The following is a 25,064-nucleotide window of genomic DNA, read 5'->3' as shown; positions in this document are numbered from 1 at the left end:
GTTTGGAAATAATTTTCTGTAGACATTTCCAGACATTGTTCTGTTTTCTTCTTGCTTTGGGGAGTTGAAAACCAATTGTTTGTTTAGTTATTACTTATTTTATTTATTCTGCCTTGTTCCTGGGAGTTGAAGGTCCATCCATCCATCCATCCATTGGTTCATATTTACTACCTACCTACCTACCTACCTACCTACCTACTTACTTACTGTTTACCTACACTGTCATACCGGGGATTGAATATAGGGCTCTGCCCTTGCAGGGCACTTTTATCATTTGAGGAGCCATGCTTCCCACCCAACCCACTAATTTAATTTTTTGGTAAACATATTAGTGCTTTTATTCTCCGAATATTTCCTTCATTTTTCCAAAGAACATGCTATTTTATTTCTTGCACGTAGTATTTATCTTCCTAAAAGCATAGTTTTCATTGGTTTTCCTCACTTCCCTGAGTAGTTTATTTCTTTCAAGTATACATTTTTGTCTGTACTTTATTTTCTGATACCATATTCAAATGTTTTCTCAAGTGCCTGTTTTTCTGCTCATAATAAACAATGAGTAACTTAAGCTGAATTCAAAGCTTATATGTAGTTGAGCTTTAACATTTTGGGCTTCATTGTGGGTGATTTAAATGATTGTTTGGGAGTCCTCCATTGTTTCTATATTTTTCACCTTTTCTCATGGCCTGGTTGGATCCCCAAAAGCATATTTCAGTTTCTTTATTCCTCAGCAATGACCTATAGTTGGTGGCTACCATGGCAGACTACATATCTATTGTTCAACAGATTTCTGTCCTTGCAGAAAGTAAGATTGCATAGCCCTGGCTAAAGTTCTGGATGGGCTTTCCAGCCATCTACGACCCAGTCGGGGAGGAACTTGTGAGGTCTCTGCACTCAGGATTCTTTCTGTATGTGTGTGGTCACGTACTCCCACTTCTCAGAACAGGAAATTGTGACCTCAGTATACATGACCCATCTTCTGCCTCCTCTCCAGAATAGGCCTCCATGTTTAGCTGAACTGGGGACGGGCAGCACTCTGAGGTATGGGGGCAAAGAGGGTCCAAAAATTGGCATATTTCTTAGTTTTCACCTCATTTTATTAAGCTCCATCCATCTCCATTTGTGCCCATTGGTACCTGTGTTTGCAGTTCCTCAGTGCTGTCCTCTTCCTATGTGCACGTTGCCTTTTCAGTATGCCAAGGTAGTCAGCACTTGGCCTGCTTTCTAACTATTAAAATATTGTTGCTTTTTTAATGGCTATTCATAAATACAGGATTGAAAAACTTTCATTATATTTATAGTAATGTTTTCTGAGAAAAAATACTTGATTCAGAATCTACAAATGGTTTTATTTGGCTTTAAATATTTAGAATTCTTTTAGGACATTGTTTTTTATCAAGAGCAAATAAATGTGTGCAGTAATATATAAGAATAAGCTAAATCACATTACAAGTAGGTGTAACACTCAAAAATGTTCACATAAATAAAGATAGCAATGATAGTGATAGCAATGGGTTGTAACTTTGTCATTTTGGACAACTTGGGATTGTTCTGTGTATCTTCATTTTACCATTTGGATCTGTTCTTTGTTGTCTTGCATTGGAATCTGATCAGTGAGAAAGCACAGGTTTCTTTATTTCTAGTTGGGTTTGGTTAAAGGGAGACCTTTGGAGGAGATAAAAGATGGAGGGTATGTATTACTAGGAAGCCCTTTGTGGAGTAATCTTGGGACCACTGTGCCCCCGTATAAACTTTTTTTTTTTTACTTAGAAATACATGTATTCTCATACACAATACACAGATGTCTACATTTTTAAGAATTTCACTTAAGGCAAAAATAGGTCATGCCATCCATATGTTTCACTTCTTTTTTAAACTGAAAAACATCTTTCTATATCAGATAGTATGTCCTACTTTATCCTCTTGAATGCTTAGTATTACGTAGTATGAAGTACTATAAGATATTGCTTCCTTCTCGTATTGATAGGCTTTATTATCTCCCTTGTTCACTATTACAAATTATATTTCAGTAAACATTCTTTTACCCATATATCTTTATGCACTTCAGTATGTCTGTATGATAGATACCTTGTTATATAAATATATACATGTCTATTTTGCATATATTGCCTAATTGTTTACTTAAAAAAGCTGCATACTAATGTCAATTCTTAGTAGCCAAACAGAGAAGTAGGTACCTTTGTACCAGTAGCCTTGCTAATGTTATATAAGTGTTTTATTGTTCTAGCCAAGAAGAAGAAATGGGATTTTATTTAACTTTTTACTTTACTATTCATTGATGAGCATATCTTACAAAGGATGATTTAGAGTTTTTCATTGGAAATTGCTGAATCAAGTATTTAGATATACTTGATATAATAGGCAACTACTAATTATACTTATGTATTTAAACATATAAATATAACAGCTATACATAAAATTCAGCAAAGTTTCCATTTTCCTACTTTTTTGATAAAACATGGATCATTTCCAATGTTCCCAGTTGGAGAGAAATTCAAGAAGTATAATACTATATAATGTAGTTGTTTGGGCTTATGGGTTCTTTAATGATCCTTTGTCTTATATATAAATGAATATTCTTAATTTTCATAGACTTTTATTACTCATTATTTACTTTTTGACCTTTAAAGTCTTATCCCCAGTTCTGAACTCCATTGTTCCTTTTCTGAGAATGCCATTGGATATAATTTTTTTTTTTAACTCTCCCTTGTTTCACTGTAGACCATGCTAGGAACTTGTATTTATACAAAAATCTTTGATTTCTTCCCTGTAACTTCTATGGATTTGAGCAGTATTTTACATTTAGGCTTTTGTTTGGATTAGATTAAAATTTTTATAAAGTTCCTACTTTAGGAAACATTTGATATTATCAAGATTTTATATAAATGTATGTATACATATGTATGTATATATATATTTTCAGGTCCCTTGAACCTAAAATTTATTTTATTTATTTATTTATTTTTTGGATCCAGTCATGGGCCTGAACTCTGGGCCTGGGCACTGTCCCTCAGCTCTTCACCTTAAGGCTAGCGCTCTACCACTTGGGCCACAGTGCCACTTTCGGCTTTTTTTTCTGCTTATGTGGTGCTTATGTGGTGCTGAGGAATCGAACCCAGGGCCTCATGCATGCAAGGCAAGCACTCTACCTCTGAGCCACCTTCCCAGCCCAAACCTGAAATTCATAAATGTACTTCCTCACATAAAGTGCACATGAAGTCAGTATAACAGAATAAAGAGGTTAGGTTACTGGAAAGTTAGTTGGAATCATGATTTGGTTTTCTGACATGCTAGGTAAGGGCTCTGCTGCTGAGGTGCATCTCCAGACCTGTAGGAGTTAAATATGTAAATCCCGTGATCCCATTGTAAAGTGCTAGGTAGACATTAGGAGTTCAAAAAGGAACCTATATTCACAATTTCTGTGTTAGAGGCCTTAGGGTGATTTTTCCTCCTAGCCTTGTTACTTTACATAGATGAAGTATACAGATTAAGCACTGTGGTATGATGCTTGGTGTTGAGTATTCCAGTTGTTGAGACTGTTTGTCCTGGATCACATATCTCTCAGTTGTGAGGGTTTTTTGATAGTAAGTCCTAATGCATTGACTGTCCAAAAAAGACTGTTAACAAAAGCAATCTGTATATTGATTCAGTCTATCCTTACTATACACCAAGTCACTTTTATCCTAAAAAATGAATTGCATGCCTCAGTTTGTTTTCCTCCATAATAAAGGTAATCTTGTCCATCCTGACTTGGGTGTGTACAACTTTCTTTCAAGGGCTATGCCTGTGGTTTCTTAATAGGTCTTAGGTGTATCTTAGTAATACCCAGTTCACTATGCCTTGCCATTTAAAATGTTCTCTTTGCTCCCCTTTCAATCATGCGTCCTCTAAGATAGTGCCTTGTTAAATGCATCTCAGAGGAATTCATCTTCCCCTACATCTCACCCTAGTTGTGGAATCTCTGCAGGCATTGCACTGTATTAGTGACTTGCTCTCATTTGTGCATATATGTTCCCTATTAGTCTGTGAGAACAATGCTAGTTGTTAACACATGATTTATTATGTGAATAAAATAAGAAGAGTCCATGAAATAAGGTATGGTTGCATCCTATACCAGAGTTCATACTTTTCCTCAGTGGGTTCTATCAGCCCTTGTCAGAGAGTATCCTCCAACATAATCAGGCTCCAAGAAAAACATAGGCATCTGAATAAGGAAGTGCAAGTTAGGTGTGGTCTCAATTCTTGTACTCTTGTTTCGCCTGTTGTTTGGTATTGAACCCCAGACTGACAGTTGGGTTATTTCCGGTTTTTGACAGTTATGAATAATGTTACTATAAAAATTATATAGAGCTTTTTATGTGATAATAACTTTCATTCTCTGGGTAGTTAGTAGTGTGGCATTTCGCGATTACGTGGTAAGCAGAGATGCACCATTTATGAAACCATCACACTCTTTTCCTGAGGTGCTACACACATTCTTTGTGTTCTTATCAGCACTGTGTGTGAGTTTTGGTGGCTGTACATCCTTGCCAATGCTTGGTATTGTCAGTTTTTTGTTTTATTTTATAAATTGTTAACAATTCCAAATAAGTATATAACTAGTTATTTTTTAATTTCTTTTTTTTACATTGATGCTGTCAAACTCAGCCTTGCTCATGACAAGTACTCTGTCCTCAGCCCCATGTGTAGCTAATTCCTAACCTGATTTGTTCATCAAACTTTTGAAACTTGGAAGAAGATACTGAAAATGGTTAGATTAGATGAAGAGATGGGGAGGAACTCATAAGGGAGAAATGTAGAAAGCAGTATATTTGTGACAGTTTGACTGTGGATACAGCTCAATGATAGAGTACGTGCTTTTACCCAAGGTTCTTGGTTCAGTCCTTAGTACTACCAGTTAAGCAGACAAATAAATAAATAAATATGAACAAAATTGAATGCAGATTTATGAAAAGCTAAGTAATGTTTATTATATTTACTGTCACATCCTCTACTAACACAATGCGTAAGCACATAATAGGGAATCTCTTTGTGTGTTTTTTGAGTCAGTAAAAATAAATGAGTGAAAGGGTGGGAAGGGATAGAGAAGTAATTTCAGATTTGTCCTGAATAATCCCAGTGTAGTATATCCATGCAGTGTATCTTTGTATGTCAAGTAAGTGTTTAAATATATGCTTAAAAGTTACCTCAGTTCTCTGGTTTTCAGCCTTTCAGCAGGAGAAAGATAGCATGATGTTGTTAGTCAGAGAAGCAATAGAGTGAAAAGATCAGAAGCTACTAACTCTTTCTGTGTGTTTAGAGAGAAGCCATCTTAATGCTCCCGGGCCTCAGCTTTACAATTGTACAGTGAAGAGATTTCATTAGATGATAGCTGAGTTCTTGTAACTGTATATTTTATTTTCTTCTCACATCAAATTAGAAATTAGTAGATGAGGAAGACACATACCAAAGCCTTTGCTGGGGGATCTGGGGGAGGCTGTCATTTGTGGATACAGTGTAAAGTATAGTTCTGCAGGGATGGAAGAACAGGTATATAAATGAGCTGCTGAACGTTGCTTGGCAGAAGAAAACAGCAGATATAAAAAGGTAGTTACAAGGTGTTTTACAGAGTAGAAAGAGTGCAGAATTTATTTTAGGGGGAAGGTGTAAAAAGAAATGGAAGTTGAGAATACTAAATTTAAGTTATGTTCCTGTCCCCTAATCTCCTGTTTAAAAAAGCTTTAAATTATACTGGGAGAAACTGCCTGTGGTATCTTTTAATACAAAGAAGCAGCCCTTAGCTTCAGAAGAAAGTGAAGTGGAGGAAGCCTGGGACAACAGGCCGTTTGAGCCCCGGTATATGGGGGGTTTTGTTCTTCTGCTTCTACCACTTTTTAAAAATTCAGATCTGTAGGTCCTCAGAAAGTCAGTTCTTAATATATATGTGTTCTGTCTATATTTGAGGGAATTTTGTGTGTATGCTGTCAAGAATTGGTAAAAATTTAAAAATATACTTGGTACTCAAACTTGATTCTGTGTTGATAAGGGATTTGACCTATTGGTTATCTGATGTCTTTAAAAAGCAATATTATATTTGAAATTTTTGTTTCTATTTCTATGATTTTTAAAAAATATTTCAGAGGTCTTGATCTCTGTAACCTGTAAATGAATGAATTTCAAGACCATTATTGTTTTCCTGGTTGTAATATTTTCAATAATTTTATTATCCTGAGGTATAATATATTTTTTCTTTATTATAGTTTAGATCATAAAATCGAAATATTTTAGTGTTTATTTTAAACTGCATTTCCAACCATTTCTTTTAAAATATTTGCATTAGGTTTTAGTTGTGAGGATCCCCTAAAGAGTCCTAGGAAAATAGTTCAGTAAAGCTAGGGAAGGTCTAACTTCTATTTATCCCTTTAGCTAATAATCAGTTTAAGACCAAGAGCCAAAAAATGTTATTTTTAGGGTTAAAGCAAAGAATGAACAATTCTAGACATTTTAAATATTATATTTTAGAATCAAAGAATGAAGGGGGGGGAGGGACAAATGCAGTAGTGGTACTCACTAGACCCTAATGCTGAAAATGAACTATATAAGTTGGAAGGAACAGGAGGGAAAAACTGGGAAAGAGTGAGGGGAAGGGTTATTGTCCACAAACTCTACCTGAATTATGTAACTAATCCCTCTGAATATTACCTATATAATAATAATAATATTACAAATTATATTTTAGTCCACCCTGTCATTGCTCCTCAGCATCCTCACACTTAGGAAGCCATTCTTCAGTTCTCTGCCCATTGTTTCTACCTGTAGGCAGAACAAAACCCAACAACCCTACAGAATATATTTTTACTATGTTTAATGTTAAATACTAATCAAGAAAAAAAAGACTTCTTACTAGACGACTTGTTTTCCATAGATCAGATTTTTACTTAGTTGAGAGTATTGATTTGTTTTTGTATTGGGGGCTTGAGTTTAAGTATTCAAGCTTTTGCTCAGCTTTGCTCATAACTGGCACTACTACTTGCACTATACCTCCAGTTCCAGCTTTTTGCTGGTTAATTGGAGTTGAGTTTCTAAGATTTCTTTGAACTGAGATTCTCAGATCTAAGGCCTCCTAAGTAGGTTATAGGCTGAGACCATCAATTTCTAATTTGTTTTATTTTATTGTAAAGATGTTATCAGAGGAGTTATAGTTATGTAAGCAAGGTAACAAGTACATTTCTACATTTTTACCCCCTCTCTTGTTTTCTACCACTTTACCTCCCCCTTGGCTTTTCTCCCCCTCCCCCAAGTTGTAAAGTTCACAGTGTCTTGTGATTATCACTGTTGTATTGATTTACCCTTTGTCCCACTATTTTGTTATTCCCCTACTCTTCCCCAAATCAGATAAATGTATATATGAGACACAGGGTTCCAAAATACACAAACAGTGACAACGGGGGATAAACCAAAGGGGGAAAAAATAAAAGAAAAAAGAAACTCACACAGTACATTAAAAACCAAAGCCAAAAACAATGGCGACAACAATAAACCCTTGGTTCCATATCAGTTTTTAACTTCTAATGTACTTGTAACTTGTTAGACTGGTAGAACGTGTTGGAGGGTCACTTCCATAAAATTTAGCTTTGTATCCTTTATTTGAGCCTTTTTAGTTGAGTTGTATAGTTAAACATCATTATACATCACTGAGATGTGGAATTTGGATTGTTAAAATGTATGGTACTCAAATTAATCTTTTTTATATCTTTCAGAATCATGATGTCATGGAAAGGGATTTATTTTATACTTACTCTGTTTGGAGGAAGCTTTTTTGGAAGTATTTTTATGCTGGGTCCTACCATACCTTTGATGTTTATAAACCCATCTTGGTATCGCTGGATCAGCAATCGCCTTGTAGCCACCTGGCTTACACTACCTGTGGTAAGTTATATGGTACACAGGTGCTTGTCCCAGGTATCCAGTTCATTTATTTTACCTTGTTAGAGTCATATTAGAGTTGTAGAAGAAGTCCTTCATGTTATATAAAAAACATGTTAGACTTTACAGTGGAAAATAGAAAAGCTAGAGAGAAATAAAGATAGTTTATGTCTTTAAAATACCTAATAAATTATTTGAACCATATTGAAAATGAAGAGCTTCTTTCTATATGTTTCATGAACTTCAAAAAATATTTCCTACATGGTAGTATACTTTATGTATAGTAAAACATATAAATCTTTAAGGTATTGGGTGAAGATTTTTTTATATCATTAATTTTATTTTGCATTTCAATTTTGTATTTCATAAAACAGTAACAAGAGATTAATATAGTAAACTTTTAATGTTGATGTTGATTTCTTTCCAGTAATCATAGAATTTAGACACACACAAAATTTAGAAACCAAATGATTTCCTAAGTGGTTTCCTATCTGTCTAGATTAATGTAAGTAAGGTCCAAGTACATTCAAAATATGATGAAGGATCTCTTTAACCTGTTTTCCCCAGGCCACAGTCAATATGATGTGTGTAGTGAAGGAAATACCATTCTAGACCTCTTATGAAGAGGTTGATTGGGGTCTATTTCCAGAAACTCTCATTCTACCTTGATAGACTACTGTTTTATAAGGGTTTCTATAATAAGTTAATTTTAAAAGTGAATCCTGAAGTGAGTGATTTTTACAAACTGCATTCATCCCTTGCTAAAAGTTATTTATGTTTTAAATTTTTTATTCAGATATATCTTTTATGAAATGTGATGCTTCTAAATTGTCCCTCCTCCAGATTTGCCCTCCTTGCTCTTTCCTCTAATTGCACTTAAAGCTGTCTGCTCTGCAGGCACAAAGAGAGGGGTGCTGGCATGGTGTTAGATAATAAATAACCACAGTACAGCTTCATATTTAAGTCAAATATAAGGAGAAGAATTAGAAAGGTTTGTTAACAAGGTAACTTTGGGGTAACAATGATGGTAATAGCTGAGATTACTTGTGCGCATATGCACTAAGGAGGGTGGCTTTGTTTCATTTGCCACTATTACACCCATTTTACAGAAGAGGAATTAGAAACTTGTGTAAGCAAATTATTTAATAAAAGTTGATATTACATCCAGTCTGTCCAGTCATAAAAGAGGTTTATATAATAGAATAAGAACCAGTGGAATTTCATAAATGCTTCTAACTAAGAAAGTTTTAAGTTCACTCAAGCTGGGAAATACCTGATCTGAGAAAATGGAAAAGAAAAAGGAGAAAGAAAACCCTGAGAAAATGTTAAGTAGTCACAAAATCAAGCTGAGCGAATCCTTCAGTTTAAGGAATTTATAGAATTAGAACTCCATAGGGAGGGTACAGAAAAGCTTACTTAACATTTTAAATTAGTGAATATCTGTGTTGTTGAAAAAGTAAAACTGTGAAGATACCTTCTATCATGTTTTATTGTATACTTTTACATGGTGCTAGAAGAGTTTTCATTTTTAAGCACATTTTTAAAAAGGAATTTAATCTAAAATTTATATTTCTTCCATAAACTTTTTTAGGCAATAATATTCTTTCCCAAAAATAAATTAGAAGTGATACTTTTATAAAGAAAAATCTTTGTGAAATAAAGCAGTTGTTTCTTTTGTTCTAAGTTTCTCATGTAAATAAAAATGATTTGGTTGGCAGGATTTCCTGTATGACAATTTTTAAGGAACATGTTTGCTTTGTTAAATGATATGTAGTAATAAAATCAGCAGTATTAGAAGTCTAGTTAAGACTGAGAGATTACCTAGTTCAACATGCCTGTGTGCACAGGAATCCTTTGTCCATCTGCAGAGTGACCATCCTATCTTTGAACATTTATATAATGGGCATGTCTTTGTTCATTTTGTTTTTGGATAGTTGTTTTTTGTGGCACTAGGGATCCAAGCCAGTACTCTACCAAGCCCTTATTTTTGGATTATATTACCAGGCTTAAATTCTGAATTATAAAAATTACTTAGAAAGCCATGTACTGATTGGTAGTCATATAATTGTAGATACTCAGAAGGCTGAGATCTGAGAATCATAATTTGAAGCCAGGCTCTGTAGACAAATCCAATAGACTCTTATCTCCAGTAAAGCAGCAAAGAGTCAGAACTAGAACCATCATTCAAGGGGTAGAGCCAATCATGACTGAAAAGCTGAACAGAGCCCAATGCCTTGAGTTTAAGCCCCAATACCAGCACAAACAAAAAATTACTTGGAATTTAATTATTTAAATCGGGAGTAAGTAATTTAGAAATCATTTTCTAACTTCCTCAGACATAAGTCTTCACAGTCTGCTGATACTACTTAGCCCTAAAACAAAATAGATGTTCAATAAACAGGTTGATGAATCTAATAGATTGTTCCTTTTAACAAAGTAGGTGCTGAGTCTTTGGAGAAAGCCTAGGATTGTAAGGCCTTATATAGAAAGCTGGACTGAATTTAAGCCAGAAAGCCAAAGCAGACCTGGAGAGGAATATCATGGAGTTGTTCTTAGGTTAGACTGAAGATTCATTGAAGTGCTGAATGAGAACAGTAGGCATGATGGCAAAACTGAATGTCTTTATTATGAGGGCGTGAAACACTTGGGCAAGTGGTAATACGTAAAGTATCTTAGAAAATGCTTCCATGTTTGTAGGAAAGTTATGCCGGTGGCTCACACCTGTAATCCTAGCTACTCAGGAGGCTGAGATCTGAAGATTGAGGTTCAAAGCCAGTCCAGGCAGGAAAGTCTGTGAGACTCTTATCTCCAATAAACCACTAGAGAAACCAGAAGTGGCACTGTGGCTCAAGTAGTAGAATGCTCACCTTGAGCTAAAGAGCTGAGGGATAGTGCCCAGGCCCAGAGTTCAAACCCCATGACCACCAAAAAAAAAAAAAGCATCACAACATCTTGGAAGATTCATACTAGTTTTTTTTTATGCTGTTCTATACTAGAAACAAAGCAAATCTATAATGTATGAAAATATTTATCTTTGTTCTAGTCCTTAATCTGGATTATTTTGAATTCTGTATTCTTTATAGACATGATAATTTTACTTCTTGTAGTGCTATTTATTATTCTGCCTTTGTAGGTGCTATAAATAATGTTGACTAGATATATCTTGTCTGATATTAAAAATGATTATGGTGAACTTGAGATCTAGGCTGCTTAATAACTTCAAGTCACATTCTGATAGAGTGCTAGATATCAAGGGATAGAAAGTCATGTGATGTTCCTATTCAAATAGTCTTGGATATTTTTTTACATTTTCTGTAATGGAGTGCAAAAAAATGGTTTGGTATCGATTGGAGTTGCATTTTAGAAATTGTACATCTGGAGTCGGAGTTAAAGTTTGGGGTGTTTAAGCTTTTACAAATAACTCTTTTTAGTGGAACATGTAATAGTTAACTTCTTGCTTCTTCCAATTAAGCTAATGCATTCTGCATTTCAGTTCTTTAAAAATGTTGAAAAAAATCACATTTGGAAAATGGAGCAGAGTTCATCCAGATTGATATTACATAATGACTTCATACATACCCTCTGGGCCAAGGTGTAATTTACCAATGTGCTTTTGTAGTTATGATCCTTTATGCTTAAAAGTAGAAAAAGATACTTTTGTTGTAGGTCAGAGTCTAGAAGTCTATGCCATCTTCTGCTCCAACTTTCTAGAGACTTTTTTAGACTAGAAGTTATATAACTTAACAGGCCTGATTAGTAGAGTGCTTGTGTACATACTCACATGTACTTGTATGCATTTTGAAGGGAGTTCCATGCATATTAAGCTGTTGGTAGCACCCAGTCAAAATGCCCTCTTTTTTGGTAAGAAGAAGCAACTGCCATGACTTTAGAAAAGTACTTATTTTCTTGTTGTTTTTTTTTTATACTGAAAAAATTTTTATTGTCAAGGTGATAGACATAGGGGTTACGGTTATATAAGTAAGATAGAGAGTACATTTCTTCTTAAACTTGTTACCCTCTCCTTCATTTTTCTCTCACTTTCCCTCTCCCCAGTCTCCCCAAGTTGTACAGATCATTTCCAACATATCGTCTTGTGAGTATCACTGTTGCATTGGTTCCCCCTTTGTCCTTTGTCTAGCCACTTTTTTTCTTTTGTTCTCTTTCCTTCCCTAATTCTGATAAAGGTATATACAATATGCAGGGTACCAAAACCAAAATACAGTGACAACAGGGGATAAAACATACGGCGAAAAAAGATAGACAAGAAAAAAGAAATTATGTAGTATGTTAAGAACAACAATATCAAGGGAAAACCTCTTGTGTTCATGTCTTAGAGTTTATTTCGCTTAGCATCATCTTATATGGTCATATGTACATATATTTGCTTGTAAAGTATCCCATTGTTTTAGAAAGCTTTACATATATATATTTGTTGTATAAGATCTTTTTTTGATTGTCTTGCTGCATTCTGCATTGTTTGTATCTCCTGTGTTTCTTTTCATACCTATAATTCATTTACTTTCACAGTTTATTTAGAAAGGTAACCATGATATGAACCTAAGAGAACTTTGTTTTTATATTCTAATAAATGATTTAAAAATAAAACAATTTTAAAAACACATTGAATTAATCAAGTATTCATATTGTCTGTTTTTTACTTTTAAGAACCCCAGCCTATAATATGCTTTGCTTCAAGTATTTCATATATATTATATTTTTAGCTATTTGAAAAGTTAATGGAGCAAATTCAGCAAATATTTAAACATCCGCTGTGTGCCAAGCACTGTTGGAAGTAGTAGGATGGCAGCATTAGGGTAGACAAACAGTATTTTAGTCATCTATTAGTGAAATAAAACAGCTTTGGTTTTGATGGCAAAAGATAATTTGCCGAGAATATTTGTTTTTCTTTAGCACTGTTTTCACTGTTATATCTTTGACTATCTAGAAAAATCAGTGGTAGTCTTAACTATCTAGATCTTTAAAAAATTGCATAGTATCTTCTTGTATACTTTTTCCACTTTTGTCTTTTTAACTTAATATATCTTGAAGATATCAAGGACAGTTAACATTTTTCTATTACAAAACTGCCACAGATTTAAATTAGTAGAACTTAAAAACATAAATAGTACTTCATAGGCTCATTCTTTTAATGTTTCCCTCTTTTATTATCAGAACAAGAATTATGAGAAAATATGTTTTTATATATTAGAAATCATAAGACATATTAGAACATGATAAAATTGGGCTAGGAAAGGCATAACTTTAGTTTGCTATTTGTTGCATTGTTTGTTTTTTAGGCATTGTTGGAGACCATATTTGGTGTAAAAGTGGTTATTACAGGTGATGCATTTGTCCCTGGAGAAAGAAGTGTAATTATCATGAACCATCGGACAAGAGTAGATTGGATGTTCCTGTGGAATTGTCTCACAAGATACAGCTACCTCAGATTGGAGAAAATTTGCCTCAAAGCCAGTCTCAAAAGTGTTCCTGGATTTGGTAGGTTTTTCCACATATTATTTTATTGGTTTGCTGATTTTACATGTAATGTATACCACTCTAAAATTGTGTTAGTCCAGTTCTAAACAAGAAAACTGATCCACGAGCGCAAGGCCCTGAGATCAAGCCCCCAGTATTGACCAAAAACAAAATTATAAGTTACAGTAGTGAACTCTATGTAACTGTTAAAACCATTCCAATTTTTTCATAGTAAACTAAAATATTTTGTTTCTTTTTTCTTAGTGATTTTGTTGTGACATTTTAATTTAGTTTTGAAGAAAACTAGTTTATTAATTTTCTCTTTAAAAAGTGCATGCAGTTTTGAGGACCACAGTTTCAAAGAATATAAATTAATAGGTCAGTAACTTTATTGCATATCATGCTTGTGTGTTAGACCAGAAATTGATTTCTGATGATAAGGTATTTGAAATTACCTGGTCAGTACCTACTTATCTGATAAATCTTAACTGAGCACCTCTTTAGTCTAGGCATTATACTAGGTGTCTGAAATTCCCTTCATCTGTAGATATTCCTTTTTTGTCTTTAAATGGTTAGGAATACAACATTTTCATGTGTTAGAGGTCTAGAGGTATTTTGGCATCACATATTAAAATTAAATTGCTCCCTGCTAATGCAAAGTTGGAATAGGGAACAAATTATTTAACAAAATTTATATCAGATCTCAGTTATTGACATATAGGTACAGGAAACATCCACTGGACTCCTGACAGCCCTATCTGTTACATGTAGATTTCTGTTTTTTATGTGTAACATCTCTTATTTGAACTCTTTTCTTTCTAAACCATGTATTTATGGGTATACTGAAATGAGGTATGAGTTGTGAGGGCACAGAGTGGGCATTGGATAACCTAGTGAGGAGGTTTGTGGTTGCTTTTCTTGGTCTGTGTGTTTGTTGCCTCCATGATTATAATTTTGTCTTTCTTTTTACCACTTTTCCAATATAATGGTCCACTTATATAACAAATCAGATTTATTACATGACAATTAACTTCCCTTTGAGTAACAATTCCCAGTGAACCAGCAGGAAGCTAAAAGTCATTTTATAATCTAGCCTCAGAATTCATGTAGCATCATGCCTGCCATATGTCATTGCTGGAGTTAATAACAAGCAGTGATTCTAGAGAAAAATACACAAAGATCACCTTTTGATGGGAGAAGTGTCAAAAATCACAGTATTTTATAAACTAGAGCAGTTTTTGAAAAGAGTAATTAAGGGGAAAAAAGAGAAGTCACATATTAAAGCTATAAGAATAATGTCTTGATTTATTCCTAATGCTATATGAAATATAGTAACAAGATATTAAAAATAGTATTATGGCAATGAGCTTGAAAGTATACATGAAAACAATATAGAAAAATACAACTGGCAATCTGACATTAACAATAAATGAAAAAGTGACATATCGTATTTTTCATGAAGAGATTAAGTCCATAATTAAAAGCTTTCTTACAAAGGACTTTTGGGGGACAATGACAGTTGCCTGATTTTCTTTAGTGTTTCAAAAGTAATTGTCAAATGAATAAGCAGAGGAAATAAACTACATCTCACCTGTCTCTTCAGCATGACTAGAAGGCAAAGAATAGTACCATAAGTTCCCAGAGATAAATCCTCAGTCTCCTTTGCCCTTTTTACTTTTATAACTTGTTTTACCTAGAGTAAGGAATAAAGGCTTGAGTTAGATGGGGTATGGTAAACTCAGATGTGCAAATAAGAGGAAACTGAACTAAAATGCCAAAATACTGAACAAAAATCAGGAGAAAGTAGCTCAAATAGAATAACACAAGATACAGGGAAATGTTGATTTGAAAAGCAGTGAAAACTAATTAGTAGCCTCTGACAAGAATTGCGTCCATGAGAGTCAGATATATTAAAGGAGGGACAGTTCTCCTTAGCAATGGACTCATAAAGAAAAAAATAAAAAAAGGAATTTGAAGATATGGAGGAGGGACCTGTAGGAATTAAAAAGAGACACAAGAAACAACTTCCCTTTACTCCTCCTCCTCCCCAAAGAAGTAAACTAACAAAAACTCAATAACCATAAAATAACTCTGTTACCATAAAGAAAACCTTAAGTAGAGTGAAGATCTGGAAAAAGAAAATAACTATAACCCAACATTCTAAATGGAATTAAATATCAGCAAGCAAGCATTTTGAGATGTGAAAAAGAAAACTGAAAAATACAAAGAACGATAATGAAATATAATGGAAGTCACTTAAAGGAAAAAGAACAACATTTTTTAACAGAAATAAAGAGTAAGTTACATGGAACCCAAGAAGTAAAGTAACATGCAATTTCATAGAATGTTGTAGGGAGAAAACAAAAAAAGAGAAATGAGAAAAAGAAAAAAAATCATGAGCAGAAATATACTTTGAATGGATGATGGGTAAAAGAAGTCTAGCTAGCACATACAATCAGGTTGAATACCCTTTCATTAAGAAATCTAAAATGTTCGAAAAATCCAAAACTTTGAACACTAATATCATGCCACGAGGAAAATTCCACACCTGACTTCATGTGATGGGAACTGGCAAAATGCCACAAATTGTAAAAATTGTTTAAAATTATCTTTAGGCGATGTATGTATAAGGAACAAATGAATTTTGTGTTTTGACATGGGCCACATCTCCAGGGTATCTCATGTTTTATGCAAATGTTCCAAATTGCAAAATGTCCCATGGAACCCTTCCTGGTACCAAACATTGTGGACAAGGAATATTCAAGTCTGTTTTTTTTTTTTTTTAAGTGAAAACAACCAAGCAAATACTTCAAAGACAATCCTTAAGGTACAACTCAAGAAAAACTTCCACCTCCACTTTAGTGTCCAGGGAGGGGTCCCACTTATCTGCTTCCTGGTGAAAATTCTAACAATAACCACTTAAGGTATCTGAGGGTGGTTCTAAACATATGCAGAATGTATTTTATGTTTTGGTGGTACTGATTCTTCGACCCAGCCTCACACTTACCCCTTGAGTCTTGACTCCTTAGCTAATTTGCTTTAGTTGTGTTTCACCTGGACCAATATGATTACAGTTCTCTTATTTACACTTTCCCAGTAGCTGGAATGATAGGTGTGTGCCACCATATCCAACTGTAGGTCATTCTAATTAGTTTTTCTGGCTTGGCTTTGCACTGTAGTCCTCCTGACCTTGGCCTCCAGAGGCGGTAGAATTACAGGACTTAGCCACCATGACCATCTTGCAGAAATATTTCTCTAGGAAAATTTACTAAGATTTGTTAAGGGTAAAAAGGATCTGTGATATTTGAAATCAGACACCTTTCTTTTTTTTCCTGTCAACTCAGGCAGACAACACTACTCTAGATTGGAGCAGACCACAACACAGAGCTCTTACTCTCTCATTAGCTGTTAGATGGAAGGCTCTCTTTCTACAAATTCTCACTTGTCTTCTCTTGAAAACAGTGAATTTGAATACAGGCTGATGATTCTAAGAAAGCAAAGTAGACTAGAAGTCATTTGGTAAGATTAAAATCTGCATGTGAAAGATCAGTGAATCTAGAATGTAAGTAAAGTGCTAAATAAGTCCTGTCCACATTTAATATAGCAGTATGTTTAAAGGCCACATTCTGCAGATATGAATCGGTTTGACTCAAATATAAATATAGAATGCTCCTTTCTCTTCCTAACATTAACTTAGAGGCAAGCTTGTTTGGAACCAATAACTATTCCCTTTTCATTTCCACTATATAGTTTAATAGGCATTGCTTGTCCACATTTCATATATTTAGGAATATGTATTATAAATCTCTATAAACAAAACTCTGTAGATTCCTATTTGTGAGTCACAGTAAAATAAATCTAACTTTACTCAGTTTTAAAGTCTCTTCTCTTGTATGAATGGTTTTTATTCCTTTACCATGGTATATCTTAAATTATGGTTAAAAGAAAGAAGGATAGGTGGAGCTGTGGCTCAAGCTGGCCTGGAGCTGAAGAGCTGAGGGTCAGCGCCCAAGCCCAGAGTTCAAACCCCACAACCGAGAAAAAAGAAGAAAAAAAAAGAAAGGATGGCCAATACACACATGAAGAAATGCTCAACCTCCCTAGCCATAAAAGAAATGCAAATCAAAACAACATTGAGATACCACCTCACCCCAGTTAGAATGGCTATAATCAAGAACTCTAATAACAACAGCTGCTGGAGGGGATGTGGACAGAAGGGAACCTTACTGCATTATTAGTGGGAGTGTAAACTTGTTCAACCACTTTGGAAAGTAGTGTGGAGGTTCCTCAAAAGACTCCACATAGAGCTCCCCTATGACCCAGCAATCCCACTTTTGGGCATTTACCCAAATGTTTACAAACAAGACCACACTAAAGCTACCAGCACAACTATGTTTAATGCAGCATTATTTACCATAGCTAAGATATGGAACCAACCCAGATACCCCTCAGTAGATGAATGGATCAAGAAAATGTGGTATATATACACAATTGAATTCTATGCCTCCATCAGAAAGAATGACATTGCCCCATTTGTTTTTTTTTAATTTGCATTTTCTTTTTTTAAATTTAATTTAATTTTATTTGTGAATTGCCCCATTTGTTACAGAATGGAAAGACTTGGAAAAAATTATATTAAGTGAAGTAAGCCAAGCCCAAAGAAACATAGGTCCCATGGTTTCCCTTATTTGCAATAACTAGTATATGTCTGAGACAAGCAGAAAAGGTCAGATAAGTTGATGTTAAGTGAAATGAACCCCAAGATAAGTATTCAAATGTTTTTGCTTTCATGCAGTTGTTTCTAACATATTTATAAGATGATTTCTTTGTTGCTTTGTATGTCCCTTCCCCACGATATAACCCCTGCTTTCACTGAATCTGATGTTGGTATAATTTGTGGAGGGGAAGGGGAAAAAATCATTTAATTAGGGATACAGGTGAACCCATTGCAACAATGAGATGTACAAGTCGTTATGTCGAAAAATGAACTTTACAACTTTGATGGGAGGGGTAGGGGAGGACGGGTAGAGGAGGGGAGATGGGAAGGGATGGGAAAGGGAAACAAAGGAGGAGGATACAATGCTTGATAAATGTACTCATTATCTTGCCCATGTAATTGTAACCCCTCTGTACAGTATTTTCACAATAAAAAAAAAAGAAAATGTTAGTCAATTCCATTCAGTTTAGGTATAAGGTCAAGGGAAGGAAAGGGCAAAAGAGACTAATAATTCGTTATTTGCCACTTATGTTTCAAACTATTTGGAGGGCTTTACATACATTCTATTATTTAAACATCCCACCTGCATATCATAACATAATCCTATTGTTAAAGAAAATGAAGCTCAAGAATGTTAAATGAACCTTATATATAGATATGGCATAGAAATACTTTTGATACTAGATCTGTTTGGCTCCAGATTTAAGGCACAAGGAAGATTTAATTTAAAATAAAATATGCACTTTATGTTATACAAATTATACAGAACAGGTCCAGAACCAAGAGCTAGAGTTGTGTCAGGGAGTAATTTGGAGATGACCTCTTCCCTGTTGCAATGGCGTTTAACCCCCAGAGCAAGCAATGTTGTTTCCATAGAATTTTTTTTCCCCGTCGGTTGTTGGGCTTGAACTCTGAGCCTGGGCACTGTCCCTCAGCTCTTCAGCTCAAGGCGAGTGCTCTATCACTTGAGCCACAGCACCACTTCCTTCCATAGAAATTCTATGCATGTATAGACCCACAGGTTCATTTGTTACATCTAATTTATTTATTTTACAAAATGAGTTTAAAATGTGTACACCATTTTTCATAAAGATTCATTTATTTTATTTAATTAATTTTATTTTATTTATCTAGTAAGTTATCTTAAATACTATTCCATGATGATGTAGCTATAACTGCCTTATTGCAGATACACTTTGTTAGGAATGCATACAATATTTTTTTTTTACCAAAAATACATTTTATTTTAAATTGTTATTATAAAGGTGATGTACAGCAGGGTTACTGCTGTCAGGTATTGAGTACATTTCTTTATCAACACTGTCACCCCTTTCCTCAATTTCTCCCAAATTCTTCTCTCCCATTCCTACCTACAAGTTGTATAATTCATTTTCACATAGTGTTTAGTGAGTACTACTGCTAAATTTCTTCACTTTTTGTCCCTCCATTTCTTTGCCCCTCTTAGCCTCCTACGAACAGATAAATGAATAAATAAGAGAAACAGAATGACAACAGAGAAAAAAAATCTCCCGTTTCCATTTCCGGAAGTTCATTTTGATAAATATTATTTTATATAATCAGAGACACATAGGCATTGTGCCTTTGTGCACATAATATTTTTAACTTAGAGCAATTGCTAATAATGTTGCTGTGATGTTCTTTTTCTGAATTTATTGGTAAAAAATTGAAGCTAATCAGAGGGCATTTGGGAGATATGCAAATTCTATCTAAATTAAGGTTCATATTTCAAACAGCATTGTATGGGGCCTTTCATTATACTGATATACTGCTTAGAGTTTCTTGGGTCTCTAGCTGGGCAACCTTAAGGGGTATTTCACTCTAGTTTTATAGTGTATTTTAAATGAGGTTGAGCATTTTGCATGAGAATGTTAGTCTGTTTATATTTCTTACATAAGTTTTAGTCAGACTAATTTTACAGAGTAGGGTTTCTCCATTTGTAGATTTGATATGATTTTATGAAAATGGAAACTATTGATCTTGGCTTGGATTGAAAAGGGTTTTAGAACCTTTAAAGCAAACACATATAAAGTAAATTAAAGAAGCTATAAGTATAGGCAGCAAACAAAACAAATCGTATATAAATGAAAGGGAAAGAAAGTTGGAGAACAGATGCAGCTAAGCAGTCAGTCTGTGTCTAGCTTCAGGAGCTACTGGCAATCTGGTGTGATTGTAGGGAGAACTTAAGATTTCTGTTCATAATTTTTTTCCAAATTAGCGTCTGCTTGCCGAATGCCTAGAACATAATTACCTGGTTATTTGCTTCACTTATAAAAGAGTAAATGAAAAGATTGTGTCTGTAGTACATGATGGAGAATAGGTACAGATTTGGAAATGAACATTCTTAAAGTATAAAAGTAAAACAGTTATATAACGAGCGAGGAAAGAAATCATGATGAGTATTTAAATGCTAAGTCAAGTTATAAAGAGTTTTAGTAAATTAACATAAACTATTTAGACTATGCAGAGATAAAATTAGATTTAAAATGTCCTGTAGATTTCGGCCATCTTTCTAATGGTGATGTACGCAAGAATTTTTATTTTTAGCCAACTTTAGGACCAATGAAGTGAAATGTTAAACTTAAAGATACTATAAGATGTCCGTTTGTCTGGTGATTTTGTACCTTGAAATACATGTGTAATCTGTGTCCACTCAACTCATAGCTTCTTGGCTTTTCTGGATCATTAGTTAATGTTTGAGTGGCAAAACAACTTGAGGCTTTTAGAAACCGAAAGAGGAGTAAATATTAGTGATTTTAAAGCTGTCCAGTCATGTGTGAATCAGAAAGACAGAATTTTAGTTATATCTATATTTTATTAATTTGTTCACATATGTTACAGTGATGCATTGCTTAGTAGTGGGAACACATTCTGATATATGTGTCATTAATGAACTGATAATGGTGTGTGGGCATCATAGTGTGCTCACAAAGATGGCTGTAGAGTCACTCAGCAAAACAATATGGTAAAGCCAGTGTATGTTGAGCTTACTGTTGACTCATATATTGTCATATTATACGGTTTTGTATGTATTTGTGGAAAGATGCCATTGCATTTGAGAATAACTAAACATATTGAAGTCACTTTAATCATATCAGCACAAGAATAGGTATTTTCTATTCAAGATATTTATAATGCTAAATTATCTTTTAAGAAGAAAAATTTTCCCCTTTTAAATTGAGCTCCTTACTTGAATGTTCCCTAAAATTAGAACAAAGCTATGCATGTCTGACTATATCCAGTGGGCCCTTGTTTAACAAAGTTTCTTGCTGTTTGTCACCATCTTAGAAGAATATGATGAATGTATTTCTACGTTAGAGAGTCAGTACCAGTAACACCTGGGAGGTGATGTGGAAGATGTTGGTTTTATTGAATTAAGAAATGGTGCTTAGTCTCCTAAAGTAACTACTGCTTGACTAACCTGGAAGAACTCTACTTCGAATGTGTTGGAAGCCTCATCTGTGACTCTTTGATGACTACTTACTAATTCTTCAGCTCTTACTCTATCATCAGACATTCTAGTGCTCTGCCCTTCATGATTAGCTTATCGCTTCCTAATATACCTAAAGTTTCAGTTTCTGTTTATGACTAAACAACTAAAATACAGAAATGGTGCTCACTAATTCAACAGTGCACACACATCCCATCACAAAAGATAGAAATACCTGATATTGGCTTGTTTGAGTCAATCTCACTATAGGGACAAAGGGAAGAAATTGTCTGGAAGCTTCAGGAAAAATTTTCCTTCTGAGCAAGAAGGATTATTTTCACTGCTTGTATTAGTAAAACATGTGGTTCTTGGGGCTTCTGTAGCCTTAAAGTCAAGACATAGGTCCTCAGACAGCAAAGGGATAACATGTAAGAATAAGAGATCCTGGCTTCTGAAACAGCTTCATAGTCAGACTATAGGTGAGAACCTTAGTTCAAGATTATTTAGATCTAGACTTTATACTGGTGTTCTCTCATTTATAGCCCAAAGCATCCTGATATAACTTGCTTGTCGATTCATTCATGTAGTAAAATTTATTAAATAATTATCATGAATAAAGGTTTTTATGAAAAACATCAAGTAAGGTGCATTGGTAGAAAGGGAATGTCAAACGTAGTTCTCTTGACTCAATGACATACATCTCTGCTTATTTTGAATACAAAACTGGTAACTTCATATTAGCAATGGAAAAATAAGCTCTTGTAATTGTTGATTTTGTAGCTTCATCTGCCAGTGTTGCTTGGCTTAGATGAGTTTTGAGGAGGAGTGGGACACAAAAAGGCACCTCTGGGAAAAAGTTTTACTCAGGTAAAGTATAGCAGGTAGTATACTAAGATAACATTTCCTAGGATTATCTTCAGGGTTACACCTTCTCACACTAAGTACATTTTTTAGGATGATATTTCAGTCTCAGCAACTGAACTGAAGCTTTTGTTTTAAAGGTGACAACTTTTATTAGTGATTTCTGAACAAAGCAAGAGCCCTAAGCTGTGGAAGGTGACAGTTTACTTGGCTAGGAAAAATAGCTCTGGGTCCTAAGGTTCTAATCCTTCACTTATTACATTAATCAGTACATTTCTTAAATTGGATAACTTGTTGATGTGTGCTGATACTGATAATACCTTAGTCACATATATTTTGTATGATGTGAGGCATCCCAAATGTGAGCCAGGAAACATGTTTTTTCTCTAGGATTTTCACTACTTTCAGAGTTTGGTGAAAATCAAGAGATTCTTTTCCTTTAGATAATTTGAGAATTACCTAAAATGTGTGTTTTGTAACAGTGATTTTTATGAGCAAGTAGTAAAAGAATTATTTGGAATAAAGCTTAGGGTTCTCGACTACTTTGTTTTTAGTGGTAAAGCACAAATCTCATAAAGTTGGTGATAATCAGACTTGAGCCAGCTTTGATTCTTTGCAATAATAGGAAAAAGGTACAAGATATGGACTCTGTATTTACAGTTGTTTACTAACCTTAATTTCAATGGGCAATTTTAATCCAGTGTTTCTAATTGTTCTTTCTTTTGTGAATAAGTAAAATGTCTATAAATTATGGTAGATTTTTGTAGAACTTAGGAAGTGGAAAAAACTTGCAGGCTCCTGGATTGGAAGGATCAACATCATGAAAATGGCAGCATTCCCAAGGCTATCTACAAATTCAATGCAATACCTATCAATATTCCAACCTCATTCTTGAAATAGAAGGAGCAATCCAAAAATTCATATGGAACAATAAAAGACCCCAAATAGCAGAAAGAACAGTGCTGGAGGAATATCAATACCAAATTTCAACCTCTACTACAAAGCCATAGTAATCAAAACAGGTTGGTACTGGCATAAGAATAGATCAGAGGACCAAGGGAGTAGAACTGAAAACCCAGAAATGAACCCACAGACCTATAGCCACCTAATCTTCAATAAGGGACCTAAAAAGTAGAAGGACATAGCCTCTTCAGTAAATGGCAAAATTGGTTAAACACCTGTAGAAAACTAAAGCTAGATCCTTATATATCACCCTGTACCAGAATCAACTCCAGATGGATCAAAGGCCTCCAAGTCAAAGCAGACATCCTGAAAATGTTATAGGAAGGAATAAGAGAAACTCCTATTTTGGCACAGCCAAAATTTTCTTAATAGAGACCCAGAAACGCAACAAATCAAATGGGATTATATGAAACTGCAGAGCTTCTGCATGGCAAAGGACATAGTTAGCAAGATCAATAGAAAGCCCACAAATTGGGAGAACATCTTCACTACCCATACAACAGACAAAGGCCTTATCTCTAAAATATTCTTAGAACTCAAAAAACTAAATCCCCCAACAACAAATCCTCAAAGAAACAACTGCCTGATAAATAAGTGGGCTAAAGACTTAAAGAGAAACTTCTCTGAAGAGGAAATAAGAATGGCCAATAGACATATGCAAAAATGCTCAACTTCTTTAGCCATAAACGAAATGCAAATCAAAACAACATTGAGATACCACTCACGTCAGTTAGAAAGGCTATAATCAAGAACTCTAATAACAACAGATGCTGCAGGGGATGTGGCCAAAAGGGAACCCTACTGCATTGCTAGTGGGAGTGTAAACTTGTTCAACCACTTTGGATAGTAGTATGGAGGTTCTTCAAAAGACTCTATATAGAGCTCCCCTATGACCCAGCAATCTCACTGTTGGACATTTACCCAAACGACCACAGTCAAGGTCATACTAAAGCTACCAGCACAACTATGTTTATTGCAGCATTATTTACCATAGCTAAGATATGGAACCAACCCAGATGCCCTTCAGTAGATGAATGGATAAAAAAAAATGTGATACATGTGTGTGTGTGTGTGTGTGTATGTGTACATCTTGTATATACATTTTTCTAATTTGGGGAGGGGAAGGGAAAAAACAAAATGCTTAAATAGGGATACAGGTTGACACATTGTAACAATGAGATGTACAAGACAGTATGTTGAAAATGAACTTTACAACTTGGGGGGGGAAATGGGGGGAGGGAGGAAGTGGGCAGGTAGAGATGGAAGGGATGGTAGGGGAAAAACAAAGGAGGGGGTAACAATGCTTGATAGGAAGTGTACTCATTACCTTTCTCATGTAATTGTAACCCCTCTGTACAGTATCTTTACAATAAAAAATTTATATTTAAAAAATTATGATAGATTTTTTTTAAAAGTCAGTTTTTAAAGAGAATCACAATATTATGTGAGGAGATGATTAACTATTAGCTGTGGAATTTATTACATATCTTTTTTTTAAGCTATGTGGCTTTCTCACCTCCTTCCCTGTCTCTTCATTTTTTATAATAAATCTCACAGAAAATATTTTCCTTACATTTGAGGCCTTGTACTAGAGATATAATATAGCCAAAAATTAAAATTTTTTTCAAAGGTAAAAATGTCAAAATTTATATCTTAGAAATATATATATATATATAT

At 34.4% G+C, this 25,064-nt stretch overlaps 1 protein-coding gene across 3 annotated transcripts in view; it reads left to right on the top strand.

The window, feature by feature from the left end:
• The window catches only part of Lclat1 (lysocardiolipin acyltransferase 1), a 153,313-nt gene that overhangs the window by 53,267 nt on the left and 74,982 nt on the right, over window positions 1-25,064 (top strand). For 2 of the 3 annotated variants that reach the window (XM_013013755.1, XM_013013756.1), the window contains exons 2-3: window positions 7,758-7,926; window positions 13,221-13,419. In XM_013013755.1, the coding sequence (XP_012869209.1) occupies window positions 7,762-7,926; window positions 13,221-13,419 (364 nt within the window). In that variant the 5' untranslated portion in view covers window positions 7,758-7,761. Of the gene's footprint in view, window positions 1-839; window positions 877-7,757; window positions 7,927-13,220; window positions 13,420-25,064 lie in introns of those variants that run through there. The other variant, XM_013013757.1, reaches the window with a different exon arrangement.

The sequence above is a fragment of the Dipodomys ordii genome, unplaced genomic scaffold (assembly GCF_000151885.1).
Source record: "Dipodomys ordii isolate 6190 unplaced genomic scaffold, Dord_2.0 Scaffold20, whole genome shotgun sequence".
Taxonomy (NCBI): domain Eukaryota; kingdom Metazoa; phylum Chordata; class Mammalia; order Rodentia; family Heteromyidae; genus Dipodomys; species Dipodomys ordii.
This window is presented reverse-complemented; position numbering and strand designations above follow the sequence as displayed.